The 15450-nt window shown below is 38.9% G+C and overlaps 1 protein-coding gene across 1 annotated transcript in view; it reads left to right on the plus strand.

The window, feature by feature from the left end:
• actl6b (actin-like 6B) overlaps nucleotides 1-2462 on the plus strand; it is a 68560-nt gene extending 66098 nt beyond the window's left edge. The window contains exon 14 of the mRNA XM_039747095.1: nucleotides 1485-2462. Within this exon, the coding sequence (XP_039603029.1) occupies nucleotides 1485-1565 (81 nt within the window). The 3' untranslated portion in view covers nucleotides 1566-2462. The remainder of the gene's footprint in view (nucleotides 1-1484) is intronic.
• The last annotated feature ends 12988 nt before the right edge of the window (nucleotides 2463-15450 follow it).

Below are 15450 nucleotides of genomic sequence, written 5' to 3' on the forward strand. Positions count from 1 at the left end.
TCAATAACCTATAACAACGTGCAACGCAGGATGTTGGAGGAATTTGGACCGCCTGCAGTGCATAAGAACACGATCTCCCAAATCAATGAAATGTTTTAACCGGATTGGTAGCACCAGTCACCCGAAATTGTATTGTGTTTTCCTGCATTGCATTAAGTGTTGCATAATTAGATCTGGACCACCCTGTAAATGAAGTTGTGCTGTTTATCTCCTCTCTATTAATAAAATCCTAAGCCTAAAAGTACAACAATTTTGTGCTACGATTTTATGTGACTTTTTATGTCATGTTTTTTGTTATGCTTTCAGTCAGGCTTATTTTAAAACCTACATACTGTATTTAAGTTTGGTACCATTCTTTACAGAGTTTAATGAACTTTAATGTGATGTTGTTAGATTTTTAGATTCTTATTCCGTTCTTAAATTATAAACTAAAATATCAAGAAAGTTATGGTTTTTACTATCAAGAAAGTCGTGGTTTTTATTTTTGATCGCGTAAACTTTCTTTCACAGGAACAAACTATTTAAAAAAATGATCTGTTCATAACACCAATGTTTGTATTTAGGTGATTTAGTTAGTTGAAGGTCGAGTTACGATGACCCACTGCATACCACTTTAGTTTCCATGAGATTTTTCCTGTTATTTAAACGAGTCGTTTTTTTATCTACAAGAATGTCAGTTAAAATGAATGGATTATTTATTTAGTCTTATAAATCCTCATCGAGCATAGTGGGCCTCAGTTTAATGGGAATACTCCAATTGGTAAGAGAGTAAATATTTTATTCTCATTTCATGATTTTAACTCCAATAAATAATAATTTTTCTTTTGTACATTTACAGATTTTACTAATATTCTGGCCACAACTGGGGGGTGGGCGCCAAAGGTGCCAGGGAGGTTAGCCCCCCTAGTATATTATAACTTTAAGATACATTTCAGTAAGGAAAGAAACATCACACTTTGCATTTATGATTAATGTTATTAACTAGACCTGCCATATTTGGAAATAAGTGGAGGTGGAATAGACAATGAAGCTTTTATCAGAATGAGTTAGTTAGTTTTGCATGTGATGACTTTATATGTAACAAATTATTAAACGCGCACTCCTGGTAGAATATTAGAGGTCAATAAATCCTCTCTATATGCTGGCTACCATTTTATTATAATTGTAGTTTTATTCCCGCTTTTGTGAACAGTTATTATGCCTGGCTGGTTCTTGCAGACGTTGCCACTACAGTGTAATGGTTTCACACAGTTGCTATGTCCGCGTCATTAATATGTAGTTTATATGCCTCACCCCATGACTGTGCTCTACAGTTTTTGTGGTTTGTTAGTTTTATGCCAGTTTAGCTGCTGACTACCTCTGTTTTATCAAGGTATCTCCTCCCTGTGTTACTACTACATAATACAGTGCCTTGTACATTGTAGTTTTTGCCATTTATGTTTGCTTGCTCTGACAATGCAATTGATTGAAATGCTTTTCTTCAGGGCACATTCCAGCAGATGTGGATTTCCAAACAGGAGTACGAAGAAGGAGGCAAACAAAGTGTGGAGAGGAAATGTCCATGAGCACGGACCCCTTGAAGATGTTGGTAGCAGTGGCACGCAGCTGAGTGGTGGGAGAATTATTAATGAATTGTTTCCTCATCTGTCATTGTGAACCAAAACTGCACACATCGGTCTCAGAAAGATCCATGGAAGAGAAGGGACAGAAACCAAAGCTTCTTTAGCACCGAAGGACCTTCATACCCTCTATTGTGCAGCCTCCTTCAGGGAGGTACCGGACTGAGATCACTAAATTCTCTAAATTAATAATATTGCATTCTCAATTGAATGAAGACATTACTTTCCCTGACCACCTTTTAGTGAGGATAAGTAAATTAGGAGTGTGCACAGCATTGACTGGATAAGAAATGATCCTTAGAAGTCCATCCCTACATGTGGCTTTGGTAAAATAAAATGTTCTCACTATTAGTGTTTCTTGGATAAACAGATGCCACACAGCACTCAAAATGGACTCTTTAATTGGCTAAGTATAGCCTAAACTATACAAGTACTATTGGTCCAGAACAAAAACAAAAAACAACACCAACCCCGTGTTTTATATGTGGCCTAGCGCGGCTCCTCCAGACAAGCTCCTTCACACTCTGAGAACGAAAGAACTTTGGAAAAGCAGCCTGGTGCTCCCTGCCTGCAGGAGGCCTTGGTGCTGGCGACACCCAGTGGCACACACTGACATTGCACCTTTTCTCTTCTTTCATTCTGTGTTATTTCTTGAACTTTTATGAAAAACAACTCTGCCTGAAACAGTTTGCATTGATTGAAAACAAGTTACTTTGGTGCATTCCTTGTCTGCTTACTGCTTTAAACGATTAACTGTATCACAAATGATGTTGTCCAGCTCTGCCTTTGTGCATTAACATGTATTTAATGTATAGTGACGCAAAAAAAGTTTTGTACACTGTATTCATCATATGGTCTGTTGTGTTTCTCCTACATAATGGAAAAGAAAGGCAATCAAAAATATTGATGAGCACACAAAGCTGTAATTAATCATCCATTATAGACCCTAGTCATGTGGGCATCACAACTGTCTTAATGACTTCAAGGTAGCACCATAACAGTGCTTGAAACTAACAGATTTGACGGGCAATTAATTAACATTTTCAAGACTAATTTGATGCCTTATTGATGAGGACTCCGTAAGCAAATGTCATTTTAACTTCTTTGAATGAAATCTCTACACCCTGCACATCTCTCACGCCAGCTCCTCAGATAGACCAGGTTCAGCGGTGGGAATCACAACGAGGAAAGGTTGTTCCACTGACAATACCACCACAAAAGTGAAAAAAAGAATAATCTGCAACACAAGTCAATCAAAAAAAAAAAAAAGAAAAGAAGTTTATACTTAACTTAGAACATAAGAAATTTGACAAACGAGAGAAGACCATTCAGCCCATCAGGCTCGTTTGTTTAGCTAGTAGCTGAGATGTCCCAATATCTCATGCAGATTCTTCTTAAAAGTTGTCAAAGTTTCTGTTTGAAGTAAATGGCTTGGTAGTTTGCCCCAAATGTCCGTAACTCTTTGAATAAAGAAGTGCTTATCTTGTATTAAAGAAGCTTTCAGCAGACATATCCACAAGCAGACTTTGTCACGACACCCATGCAGCAGTCAGCTGAGGTGCTTGTGGTGTTTTGGCCATTGTCTTCTCCAGATGCTGAAGGTTAAAAACAGCAACAATTTAAAATTCCCATGATTTTGCAGATCAACAACTTCAATGCTCCAGCATCTCTAGGATCTTAAAAATACCAGGATGTGGTGACACTTTTTTGTAACATTAGAATATTGATGTTTAGATAATGATAAACCAATCAGGATTTGACCAGAGGTTTTGCTCCACCTTTCTCAGAAACCTGGAAAGAATTTGCTAGGCCTTCATCCCAGCAGAAACAAGAAATGCTTTCTCATTGGTTTATAGAGCACAAAAGGAAAAGTGAGCACAGGAGGATTGTAATTATAATATTCACAAATAAAAGTATACTGTATGTAAATAGTCTATTTATATGAGTACAACTTATTAATTACTCAGATCATAGTAACTGAAAGTCATTAATCTTCACTGCTGCCTACAACCACTGAGACAGTTCTGTCTGTCCCTCACTCTCCTTCTGATTTGACTAAGGGCAGCAATGACGCATCACAGGTCTAACATCCAGGGTTCAAATCTTGATCAGGTCAGTGCCTGTTGTCCTTATGTTAGTATGTTTTGATTTTTGCTTTCCTCAGGTGCTTCAGTTTTCCTTCCACATCACAAAGATGTGCAGGTTAGGTGAGCTGGAGACTCCAAATTAAGCCAACTGAGAGCCAGTGCAGACGTTTGCCCTGTAGTGGAGTGGCATTTCAGTATTGGTTCCTGCCTGGTGCCCGATGCTAATTGATTGGCTCGAGTTTACTGAAACTATGAACAAGATTGAATGGGTTCTATAAAGGATTAATGGGTGGCTTGGTTTGACAGGAGCAGCAGTAACTGGTGTGATGGCAACTCTCTCTCTAGCTGGTTTGATGGCAGCTCTGTATCTCTGTAACTTATTTGAGAAACTATGTAAAGCTCAAATGTCATTTTCATTGCTTTATGGTTGTACCACAGGTAGATTTCTCTCTAACTGGTAACAAATATACATTTATTTCTCATTTATTTTTACATATTGTAAAAAGACTTACAAAGCATCACTAAAGTGTTTATTCATCTCCACAATGTCACCCACTAACAAAACTTCACTTTGGAGTGGTCCGAGATGGCTTAGCTGAGACACATTTCTCTTGATATCATATATTTCGCACAAGACCTACGAATCCTTCATACAGTATTAATATGTAATTTTACCATCATGTCAATATGCCACACTACACAGAGGTGAATTACCCATCTACTAAAGCTTTATACTGTAAGTGTTTTGAGGACCAAAAGAAGCCTTAATTAAGTTCTTGTTACATATGAGTAATGGATTCATTTTGGCAATGCCTAAACTGAAGTTTTACCCTTCAACTCATCTGACGACATGTAATCTGATCAAATATCTCAGTAGCTGGTGTAGTGATGGCTCTGTATCTCATATCTTACTGGTTTAATGGTGACTCTGCATCACACATTCCTCTCTAACTGGTTTGGCTACGACTGCACAGTCCACTTGTGCTCTGCAGTTGTTGTCTTGGGTCCCACTGGTTCGTTTCCTTGAATGTGTTCAGAAATTATTGCTCTGTGAGGTTTCAGCAAATTGCATGGCCTTTTCACCACAAAGATACTCCACAAGGTAGTGATCCAGGAGTTGGGCAAGCCACTGAACCTTTGAAAACTGATGATACGTGCCTTGTCACGTGGTGCATCATCATTAGAATAGATTAGATAAACTTTATTAACCCCAAAAAGAAATTCAAATGTATACAGCAGTAGAAATGTAAAAAACAAGGATACAGACTCACAGGACAAATCATACAGAAAATCAATCAATTGATAAATAAATAAATAAACAATCAATCAATAAATAAATAAATAAATTGTACAGATATTTAAAAATGAACTTAAAGAGTATTTCGAGAGGAAGCATTGATAGCCGTGGGTAGAAAAGACCCCCCGAGGCACTTCTCAGCACACCATTTTGGAATAAGGCTGTGGCTAAAATGGCTCCAAGACAGCACCTCCTGGAGGGGATGGTGGGGATTTTGTATTGAAAGTGTCCATCCAATTGTGGCTAAACTAAAGGCAAAGATGAACTTGGTCTGCAGTAAATTTCAGACAGACCTTGCTATTCAGACATTCTTCAGTAGATACCTACAGGCCCTAATGTGTATCAGAAAAACATTGTCCAGTGTCTCACAGTATTGAGTGGCTTCACGTGAACTTTCAGTCTGTATTTGCTATCACTTGGCGCTAGGTGACAGTAGAATGTGCCACCCAACTTCTCCTGAACGTTGTGTCACTTCTTGCTGCTATTAAATCCCATGTGCAGACAGACTCTTTTCTCCAGAGGCTTCTTCTTTTCTTGAAATGAACTAGGGTTATGCCAGAAGAAGATTTAGGGCAGAGTGTGTGTGAGGGTTACAAGCGCATCTCCTTTCTGTTTCTTCACACTGCAAGTCGTCACCTTAGATATTTGAATGGAGGTCTGCTTATAGTTACAAGAACCAAACTCAAAACAAGTGGCGAGGTGGCCTTTTGCTGCTAAGCACCTAAAATCTGGAATACTGTATAGCAAAAGAAATTTGCCAGATTAATACTGTGGATCATTTTAAACATTATTTTAATTTGGCTTTTTAATAGTTTCATTTTAGTTGTATTTCTTGATAGATTCTATTGCCATAGAATTATCATATTTTTCAGGGATCCACAATCTGTACTAATCTCTATTATTTTCTGTCTTTTCCGGTTCCTCGGTGGTGGCAGTCTGCCCCACCACGACCTGATCAGAGCATCATGCAGCCCCTTGTGTTGATGGATTGAAGGTGGGTGTCCCAGCTGTCCACAAGACCAGCATCATCAAATACTATCATGTGAAGTCTGAAAACAAAGAGGACTGATTTACAACCATTTATGATAGGTAGAATGCCCAGTGGGGTCTGGGTGGTCTTTTTGGTCCTGGAACCCCTACAGATTTGATTTTTTTCTCCAGCCTTACAGGCGTTTTTTTTATACGTCCTCTGATCATAACTTTTACCTTTATTACGTTGTCTTTAATATCATTGCCTAATCTTATTTCTTTTCCATTTCATATACCTTTCTTTTTGTTGTCTTGTAAAGCACCTTGAGCTACATTGCCTGTATGAAAATGTACAGTATTATATAACTAAATATTGTTGTTGTTGCTTATTGAACACTAAAGCCATCCTCTCACCCCTGTGGTAATGGCAGCTTTGCAGATGTGGATTTTCAGCTGCATATGACTGCCCTGAAGCACTATAAATACTTTCTAGGGTTCTTAATTTAATGGGAGCTCAGAGTTGTTAAGGCATGAGGGTGATGACCAGACACTTTGTTCTGTTTTGGCAGAGACCATGCTATAATTTAGTTAGGGTAAACAGGCCTTTGAAGTGCACACAGAAGACACTTACTGACGTCCATGCCTTCTCGGTGCTCACTCATTCAAGGGATGTCCTTCACTTACTATATTCAGATGTGTGCAAAGAAGGCTGGACCCATGATGTAAAGCAGATTTGCAGAGGACCAAAACCAGCTGAGGCGAATGACACAATCTGGGAATTGACCAACACTTACTGTGACATGAGCCCTCCTTGCATCCTTCCTACTAAAACTCCCCACATGTCACAGAGCTGAGGCACATCTTATGTCAAGTTGAGTCCAGCCAGCTGATAAGAAGCCAAGTGGTCATTAACTGTATCACAGGGCCCCATGGGATGAGACCAAGAAGATGATCACCAAGATTGGTTTAAAAGCGACGCCTGCAGGAGAGAACTACAGTATATAATAAAGGGCAGAGCAGGCTCTTCTTTCATGTTAGAGTGTGTTCCTTTAATGTGAGAAGTGACATCCTTCACATCTTTTACAACTATGTTATCGTCAGTGCGATTTTCTATGCTGTGTTGTGCTGGGCTGGTAACATCACTTCAAGTGTGGCCCACCGAATTAACAAACTAAATAAAATGAAAGTCTCAACTGTGTGACGCACTCTGGACCCCCTGGAGGTAGCAGAGGAGGAGAGGATGAAATCAAAAGTGAGTGCCATTATGAGCAATGCTGCACATCCTCTCTCTCACACACTAACACTAAGGACTTTCAGCCAAAGAATCATTCAGCAGATTTGTTTCTAGCAGACTTCTTTATAACAACAGCAATATGCCTGAAGACTGGCTCACTGTGACTTGGACTGTCCTCTTATAGTTAGAAAAGTTAGACGTTTTTCTTTCTTAATTGTCATTCTGGTAACTATTTGAGAGGGGGGGTTGTTGTGTGTCATAATACAATATTATTTATTTATTGATGTTCTGTATAAAGCCTGGGAACAAATAAAGTGCTGTCTATCTAAAAGCATTCCGGTAAGTCATTTGCTTATAGGCAGCCTGAGTTTAGTCACACCAATGTACCTGGGAACTTTGCATGTGGCTACAAGTGGACAGTAATGCTTACCTCTGTGAAAAACACTAAGATAAAAAACGAGTCAAGACGAAAGCTACAAGTCAAAACTAGAATGTCGAAATTCAGACTAATTAACCACGTCTGTTCACTGATCAAATCCATGTCTTGGACACTGGGGCTGCAATGGTGCCCTGCAATTATTAGCAAGTCAGGACTGTGGTTTCTAGCAAGTAGACACAATCCCCTAGCAAACAGCTTTCTGTCCAAAACAGCTTCTGAAATGGTAATGTGATGCACTGACAATTGAAATAAACAAAATTACAACTAAAGAAATAAAATTGAAACTTATATATAAAAAAAATCAGGAGTGGTCTCCCCTAGACTTTCTCGTATACTCAGATATGGGGATGGATATTTGAGGAGTAAACCACAAGGCAATGATTATATTTTTTATTTATATTATGTACATTAAAGAACCATCAACAACAAATCAAATCAAATTATTAATATATTAAACAGTTATTATAAAAGTAAAATTGAATAAATCAGACTCTGCAGCTGCATGGATAAAAGGTAAAATACCACATCTGATTAAAGGAACTTGCTCAAAAGTTAATAGAAATCTACATTTTGTAACTAATACTTGTATGTGAATTTTGGTTGACCTAAGTGAAAGCGTACTCAAGATATCGTGTTTACACACACACAGACACACGGGGACACACACGGACACACAGACACACACACGCACACACACACAGACACACACACGCACACACACACACACACGCACACGGGACACACACACACACACACACACACACACACACACACACACACACACACACACACACACACACACACACACACACACACACACACACACACACAACACACACACACACGGACACACACACACACACCACACACACACACACACACACACACACACACACACACACACACACACACACACACACACACACACAGACACACACACACACACGCACACACACACACACACACACACACACACACACACACACGGACACACACACGGACACACACACGGACACACACGGACGCACAAACACACAGACACACACACACACACACACACACACACACAGATATAATTCCAAAAATGTTATTTTCAAACTCAGCGAGGTCTAAAACGTTGAGATTCATCAAAATCTTGAAATCGAATCTTTGGACAATTACAATACTTTAACTATACTTTGTATATGAGAAAGTAATATAGGTTGAAAATTAAACTTTAAAGAAAAAAAATTATATGAAGCAGAAAAACATTTCTAACCTGCCAAAACAGGGTTTAACAATTTTTAACATTTGCAGTCTTTTTGCATTTTGTCTGCGAATATGGTTTGTAAGTAAATTCTCTGAATATAAGTGAACATTGTTTTTATTAGTGTGGACCAAGGGTTTTATGGTTCCTCCCTCCAATTCAGTATTTTTGAGATCACCTCTGTGTTGGGGGTAAGGCTTTATTTGACTTTAGGCCTCACATGGGCCTTGAGGCCTAATTTTTTAATTATTTTGAGTTTTGCAGAGCCCTGCATTCATAGCACTAGGGTTGGGGATGTTATGATTGGTGATCATTTTTTTCTCCTAATTTTTTCCTACTTACTAATTTCTTTTAGTTTTTTTTGGAGACCCTGAGCCAATTTCTGTCATTCATGTTTTCAGCCATTTTAGGGGTCCTAAAATATTTTATGTATTCCCAGGACACCATATTGGTTTTCACCGACAGTGCCATTTTTTTGATGGTCACTATGGTATTACTATGAGTGATTTTCCCAGTACCAATACGCATTATGTTGGGGCGAGGGATTTGGGTGAAAGAAAAATGTCAACAAATAAGAGTCTGTGGATTAAACTTAAAAAGAGTTTATGAGTTTTGTTTGTGATTTAATTGTCCAACATTTTACTGTTCTCTTCAACTTTGACTCAAGATTTCATTGTGGCTTTGGCAGAAGGTTCTAGTGTGTTTCAGGGTTTGAGTCCTGATTACCTTAAGTCAGATTGTGTGGTGTGGCAGTTCCACTGCTAGGGACAAGAGCGGTTACGGTTAGGTTTAAGTTTGTATCATCCACTGTATGGCTTGAAATTGGCACCAGATTGTTAACTGTAAAACATAGTCTGTGATATATATTGCAAGGACGCAAAGTCCATGGCCATACATTCTTTTTTCTTTATATAATTGCCTTTTCAGTGCAGATAATGGTGAATGGCTACATATTCAAAGAATCCATATTCTCCAATGCATTCTAGCTCTTGAGTGCAAAGCTTCTATCCATCCATTATCTAAACTTATATTTTCAAACAGAAGATTGTAAGGAGCTGAAGTCCATCCTACTAACAGTAAGAACAAGGGTGCAATTATGTATGGATTGGGTGTCTGTTTGTCTGTTTGGTAAGTTGTTAGATCAAATAAGGAAACTTGAAGGAATCCAAATGAACCCATGTAAAATGTACAGACATTGGTCCAAGCAGTGTGATGTGCCAATTGTACCCACAGCTCCAGAATGTCACTCCAAACAAAGAGTGTGGAGAAAGCATTTCCAGACATTATTGTGATAATCAGGGAGACAAAATGGCAGACAGAAATGCAGAGAGGGAAAGGCTGAGGTCAGTACTAGAAAGACCAAGGCAACCACAAAATAAAACATGAGGATAAAGCATAAGTCAAAAGTCAGGAGCAGAAAAGGGAACAAAACCAAAAATGAGACCAAACTTGTCAAGAAGCTAACTTTGCTATGTCTTGGTGTTTACATATTATCCAACCAAACGATAAGGAACCACGATGCTGATGTTGAATTAATAGTGGACTTGCCATGGTGGCAATGAAGTGTCAGTGATGTGTCTCAGTGAGTCGCACAAACAAAAGATGTGCAAAACGAAAAAAATTAAAATGATCCAAAACCCCTAGAAACTGATCCCCCATGGTAAACAGTTATTAATTGTCATACAAACAAAAATAATTAACGATTAATTAGTTGAAAGACTACTTTCTTAATTATTAAAGTTTAATTCTCTGCCTGGTCTTGCTTGTCTGTGAGAGGTGTGACAGTTTAGGGTTTTCTCGCACACTTGTACCCTCAGACCACTCGTCAGACACCAGATAAAAAGTCCAATTATTATTTATTATAATAATAATGTGCACAAAGCACGCTCCTCTCCACAATACTCAATAAACAACACAATAATCCAAACCTCCAAACTCCCAGACGCTTAGCCACCCTACCTCCCAACTCAGCTCATCTGTCTGGGATCTCCCACAGTCCTTTATACTCCTCGACCCAGAAGCGTTTCACCCTCTCTGTCCATATGAACTGGAACACTTCCGGGTCAGATAAAAAATCATTTTTTCTTCACCCAGGAAGCACATCGTTCTCTTTGTCCATGTGACTATGACGTACTTCCTGGGCATAAGGCAAATAGTCTCTGGGCCTCCCTGCAGCGACTCCTGGAGGCCCCCATGGTATCCAGCAGGACTGTGAATAAAGACTCCAATGTCCATAATGCCCTGCTGGTCTTCGGGGCACCTCCATACTGCAGGGAGGGCTCCACCTGGCGGTGTTGGGGTATTGGCCGGGATGAACAGCCAGCCATACATCACAGAGGTTTGCTGATATTTGTTCTGGTACGCCCACATTTTTACACTGAATGCTGTAGGTCGACTGTTTTGGTTCAGTTAGTTCAGTGTGAGTGACCAGCAATAGTACAAAATGAAAACAATGGATTAACATTCTATGGAGAGGTCATTAAGCGAAAAAGAAGAGACACAGAAGGGCCTGCATTTCAGCCAAATTGTAATAAGATAGGCTGTTGGATGCTGCTAAACTTCCGCAAAAAATATGAATCAGCTTGAAACTTCCAGCAAGTGTCTACGTCCAAGTTTATTTACACCAACACACGTGTCCATTATACATTTTACATATTTGCAAAACAAATTCTGTTTACATGTGGCTGAATATAAAACTTGTCTAACAGATGTACATTTCCATAATTTGGGGAACATTCTCAACATTGCAACTACAGTTTATATACTTTATTGTGTTCTCATTTTTTTTAATATACAGAATTCACCATTAGCATAATTGCAGTTGGTACAGCTGTTTTTATGTACAGTTAAATACACAAGAATAATGAATCAATTCATCATTTGTTCACATTTATATAAGAAGAAAATAACTCTTTTTAGATATCAATTCCTTTATTGCTTACAACTGATGGATGGAGCAGAATTCTATTTCAAAGTGTGAGGGAGACTTAACAATCCTACAGAGTACCCATGATGCTTTGCAGAAAGGAACAACAACCCAGTGCACTCCTGTAATTCAGAGAAGTGCAAACAATTTTTATTTTATATAGGACTTTTCTACAGCAAAGACTAGCCCAAGGTACAGTACATAATGGGTGGGTTTGTGGCCCACATACTCAGCCAGTCATTCACAAACACTGACCAGACAACCTTTATTTTACATAGTGCCTTTCATATAAAAGTGACGTTTTACATGTACTAAATAACTTTCAATTGTGACAGAGTTTGACGCAGTGGGGGATATACAGTAAACCAGTAACTTGTGGGTTATAGTCCACTACCTGTGCTACTGGACCACACTACTGCAATAGTCATGTGGGTGTGTGTACTCCCAGAAATCTCGGGGGCAGCTATTGAACAAATGAGCCAGAGTACAGGGGTCTTATTCCTCAGGTGCTATTAGTGCCATGCTTCAGTTTGTGTGCATTATTTAAAATAATGTAGGTTCACAAAAAGTCATTCAGTGACATCAGTTCACATGTCACATCAGCCACCTTCAAGAATTTTCAGCAACCTTCAGTTCAAAAATCACTATACAGATGTAGATAAATTTGCTGCTACCCTTACAGCTCATTGAAAAAGTGCTGTCTGCCACCTGAGAGGTGATTAAATGAAAAGCAATTGTCCCATGTATACCTACAGGCCTTTGATATGCCATCAAGTAAAGCAAAGCCTAGTGTGAAAAGAGATCAAGTACTGCTTGTTCTGCAAAGATATTCATAAATGGTATGGACACACTTGTTGGTACCCCTAGAAAATATCACAAATAATTGGACTTGAGTGATTTTTCAAACTAACTGTTTTCGTTCATTAGTATCACACATGTCTCCAATTGTGCGATCAGCCTTTCAGACGATTTAAATGGAAAAAGTTATCAGTCTGTCCCACATTGAACATGGACCAGAGAAAGCAAAGGGGAGAGTTGTCTGAGGAGAACAGAAAGAAAATTATAGACAAGCATGTTAAAGGCAAAGGTTAGAAGACTACCTCCAAGCAATGTGATTTCCTGGGATAACAACACGTTCAAACATTAAGAAGTTTAAGGTCCATGGAACTGCAGCCAGCCTTCTTAGACACGGTCACAAGAGGGGAATCGACTCCGAAATGGACAGAAGGATAGTGAGAATGGCAGACAAAAAGCCAAGGACAACTGCCAAAGAGATACAAACTGAAATCCAAGGTCACGGTCTGGTCACACCATCTGACACTTTTTGAGTGACAGTGGGCTCAGTTGAAGAAGATCCAGGAAGACTCCACTGTTATTAAAAAACACAAAAAAAGCCAGACTGGAATTTCCAAAAATTGTGACAAGCCACTATGCATATGGGAGAATGTCTTTTCGTACAGATGAGACAAAACTGGAATTTTTTGGCAAGTCACATCAACTTTATGTCCACAAAAGGATCTTTCAAAGAAAAGGTCACCGTGCCTACTGTGAAACATGGTGGAAGCTCAGTTATATTTTGGGGATGCTCTACTGCACCTGACATGGAGTGCCTTGAGTTTGTGCAGGGAACAATGAAGACATCAATCAAGACATTTTGGAGTGAAACGTACTGCCCAGTGTCAGAAAGCTCAGTTTCATTCACAAGTCATGGATCCTCCAACATCAAAATGCACCCAAGAATGGCTAAGAACAAAACATTGGACTATTCTGAAGTGGCCTTCTATGAGAACTGATTTGAATCCTATCAAACATCTTCAGTAGGAAAAGAACTGAAACCTGCAGTAGGAGAAGGTGCCTTCAAACCTGACATAGCTGGAGCAGTTTGGTTAGGAAGAGACGGCCACACTACCTGTTGAAAGGTGCAGAAGTCCAATGAAGAGCTCCAGGAATCACTTGTTTGCAGTGATTGCCTCTAAGGGATGTGCAACAAAATATCATTTTTGTCCATGCCATTTTAATTTGTGTTATTATCTGAAATATTCTTATCAATCAAAACTCAAAAACAAAGTCTGATTTTTGTTAAATACTGAATAAATAACAACGGGTGCCAATTACATTTGTCAATTTCAAGTTATTTCAGAGACAATTGTGGGTTCTTTTTTTTTGGAGGGTACCAACAAATTCGTCCTCTTCTGTTTGTCCAAGTAAGGGGAGACAGCAAAGGGTTCAGATAAGCAAGGAGAGCAAACACCAGCAGACGGATCAGGCCAACGGTAAGTGCTTCTTCTAATTTGGTGCACCACCAGTTATGAGATATCCCAAAGCTTGAAGGTCACCTTCCTAGATGCCTCTCGGACTCTGGTGCTGGAATCTGCTCTGGCTACTCTGTGTCACAGAAGTCATGGGCAAAGGAGGCTCTGATTGTCATTGTTTGACAGTGAACATGAGGTTGTTGTCTCAAGCGGAAAAGGCTTTTTAACCATTCATTCCTACGTAGTTTGTTCCATTGTTGAAAAGTTCAGTGCATATTGCAAGATATTTTCCAGAATTTTTTTTAATTCTTAAGGCTTCTTAAGACAGTTAATGAGATTGAAATGGTGAAACCAAACAAAACACAACATCTGTGCTTCATTCAGATTTCCTAAAACACTTACCTTTCTGTGTTTTTCTGTGACATTCATAAAAATCATTTCACTTTGTCGATCCATTCATTTTCTGTGTTAGCTTAGTCCGCTCATCACATAGTATATTCTTTCCACATCTGACTATTAGACGAAACTGGGCACTTATTACCTTATATGTCAACCTTTAGCAGATCCAACATATCATATATAACTCCAGAAGTCAGTAGGCCTCACTCAGAATGTACTTTGAACAAAACAAGGAGTTTTGGGCACTAATTTCCTTGTAATAGCTATTCTTTAAAATTGTGAGCTTATCTCAGGAGCCATTGCTAAAATCAAAGCCACATGCAGCCACTTACAATATAAAAACAACACTTTAGGTAATAAAATCAAAAGGTTTTACATGTTGGTTGTAAAATTTTAAAAATGGAAAACTGGCCAACAGTTAAATGCACAGAACAGTTGTATTAGTGTCTTTGTAAAGCTAGTCTACTCAGAGTGGGTATCACCGTCAAGAGTGCATTACAACAGATGGGAAAACATGCAACAATGAGCCAGTAGATGGCGAAAGTAAACAAAGAAATCCTCTAATAGCAGAGGATTGTGGTCTTTGCTTTGATTGCTTTTGACTTTCTTTGTTAGTTTTTCTCGATCACTTACACACTATTACCAAACTTATTAACTACAAATCCCAAACCATACTGGCATCTACCAAAATACAAACTCATTTTCTGAAACTATAAACACTATTCCCCTATTTTGACACATGATTCAGATTCATTTCACTTTTTGTACAAAACTCTACACACAAATCCCTTCATGCGTCACTGGCTATTTTAGAAAGCATTGACTTCAATATCATTAAATCAAAGGAACACATTTAACACACAGTGCAAACACCACAAGTCAGGATAGCTAGATGAAAGGGCCATGGGTCAGTTCACTTGTTTTGGGACAATGGATCAACCACCACAGAATGAGAGTATAAGAGGACACAGGACAGGAGGTT

This window comes from Polypterus senegalus, chromosome 3 (assembly GCF_016835505.1).
Source record: "Polypterus senegalus isolate Bchr_013 chromosome 3, ASM1683550v1, whole genome shotgun sequence".
Lineage (NCBI taxonomy): Eukaryota > Metazoa > Chordata > Cladistia > Polypteriformes > Polypteridae > Polypterus > Polypterus senegalus.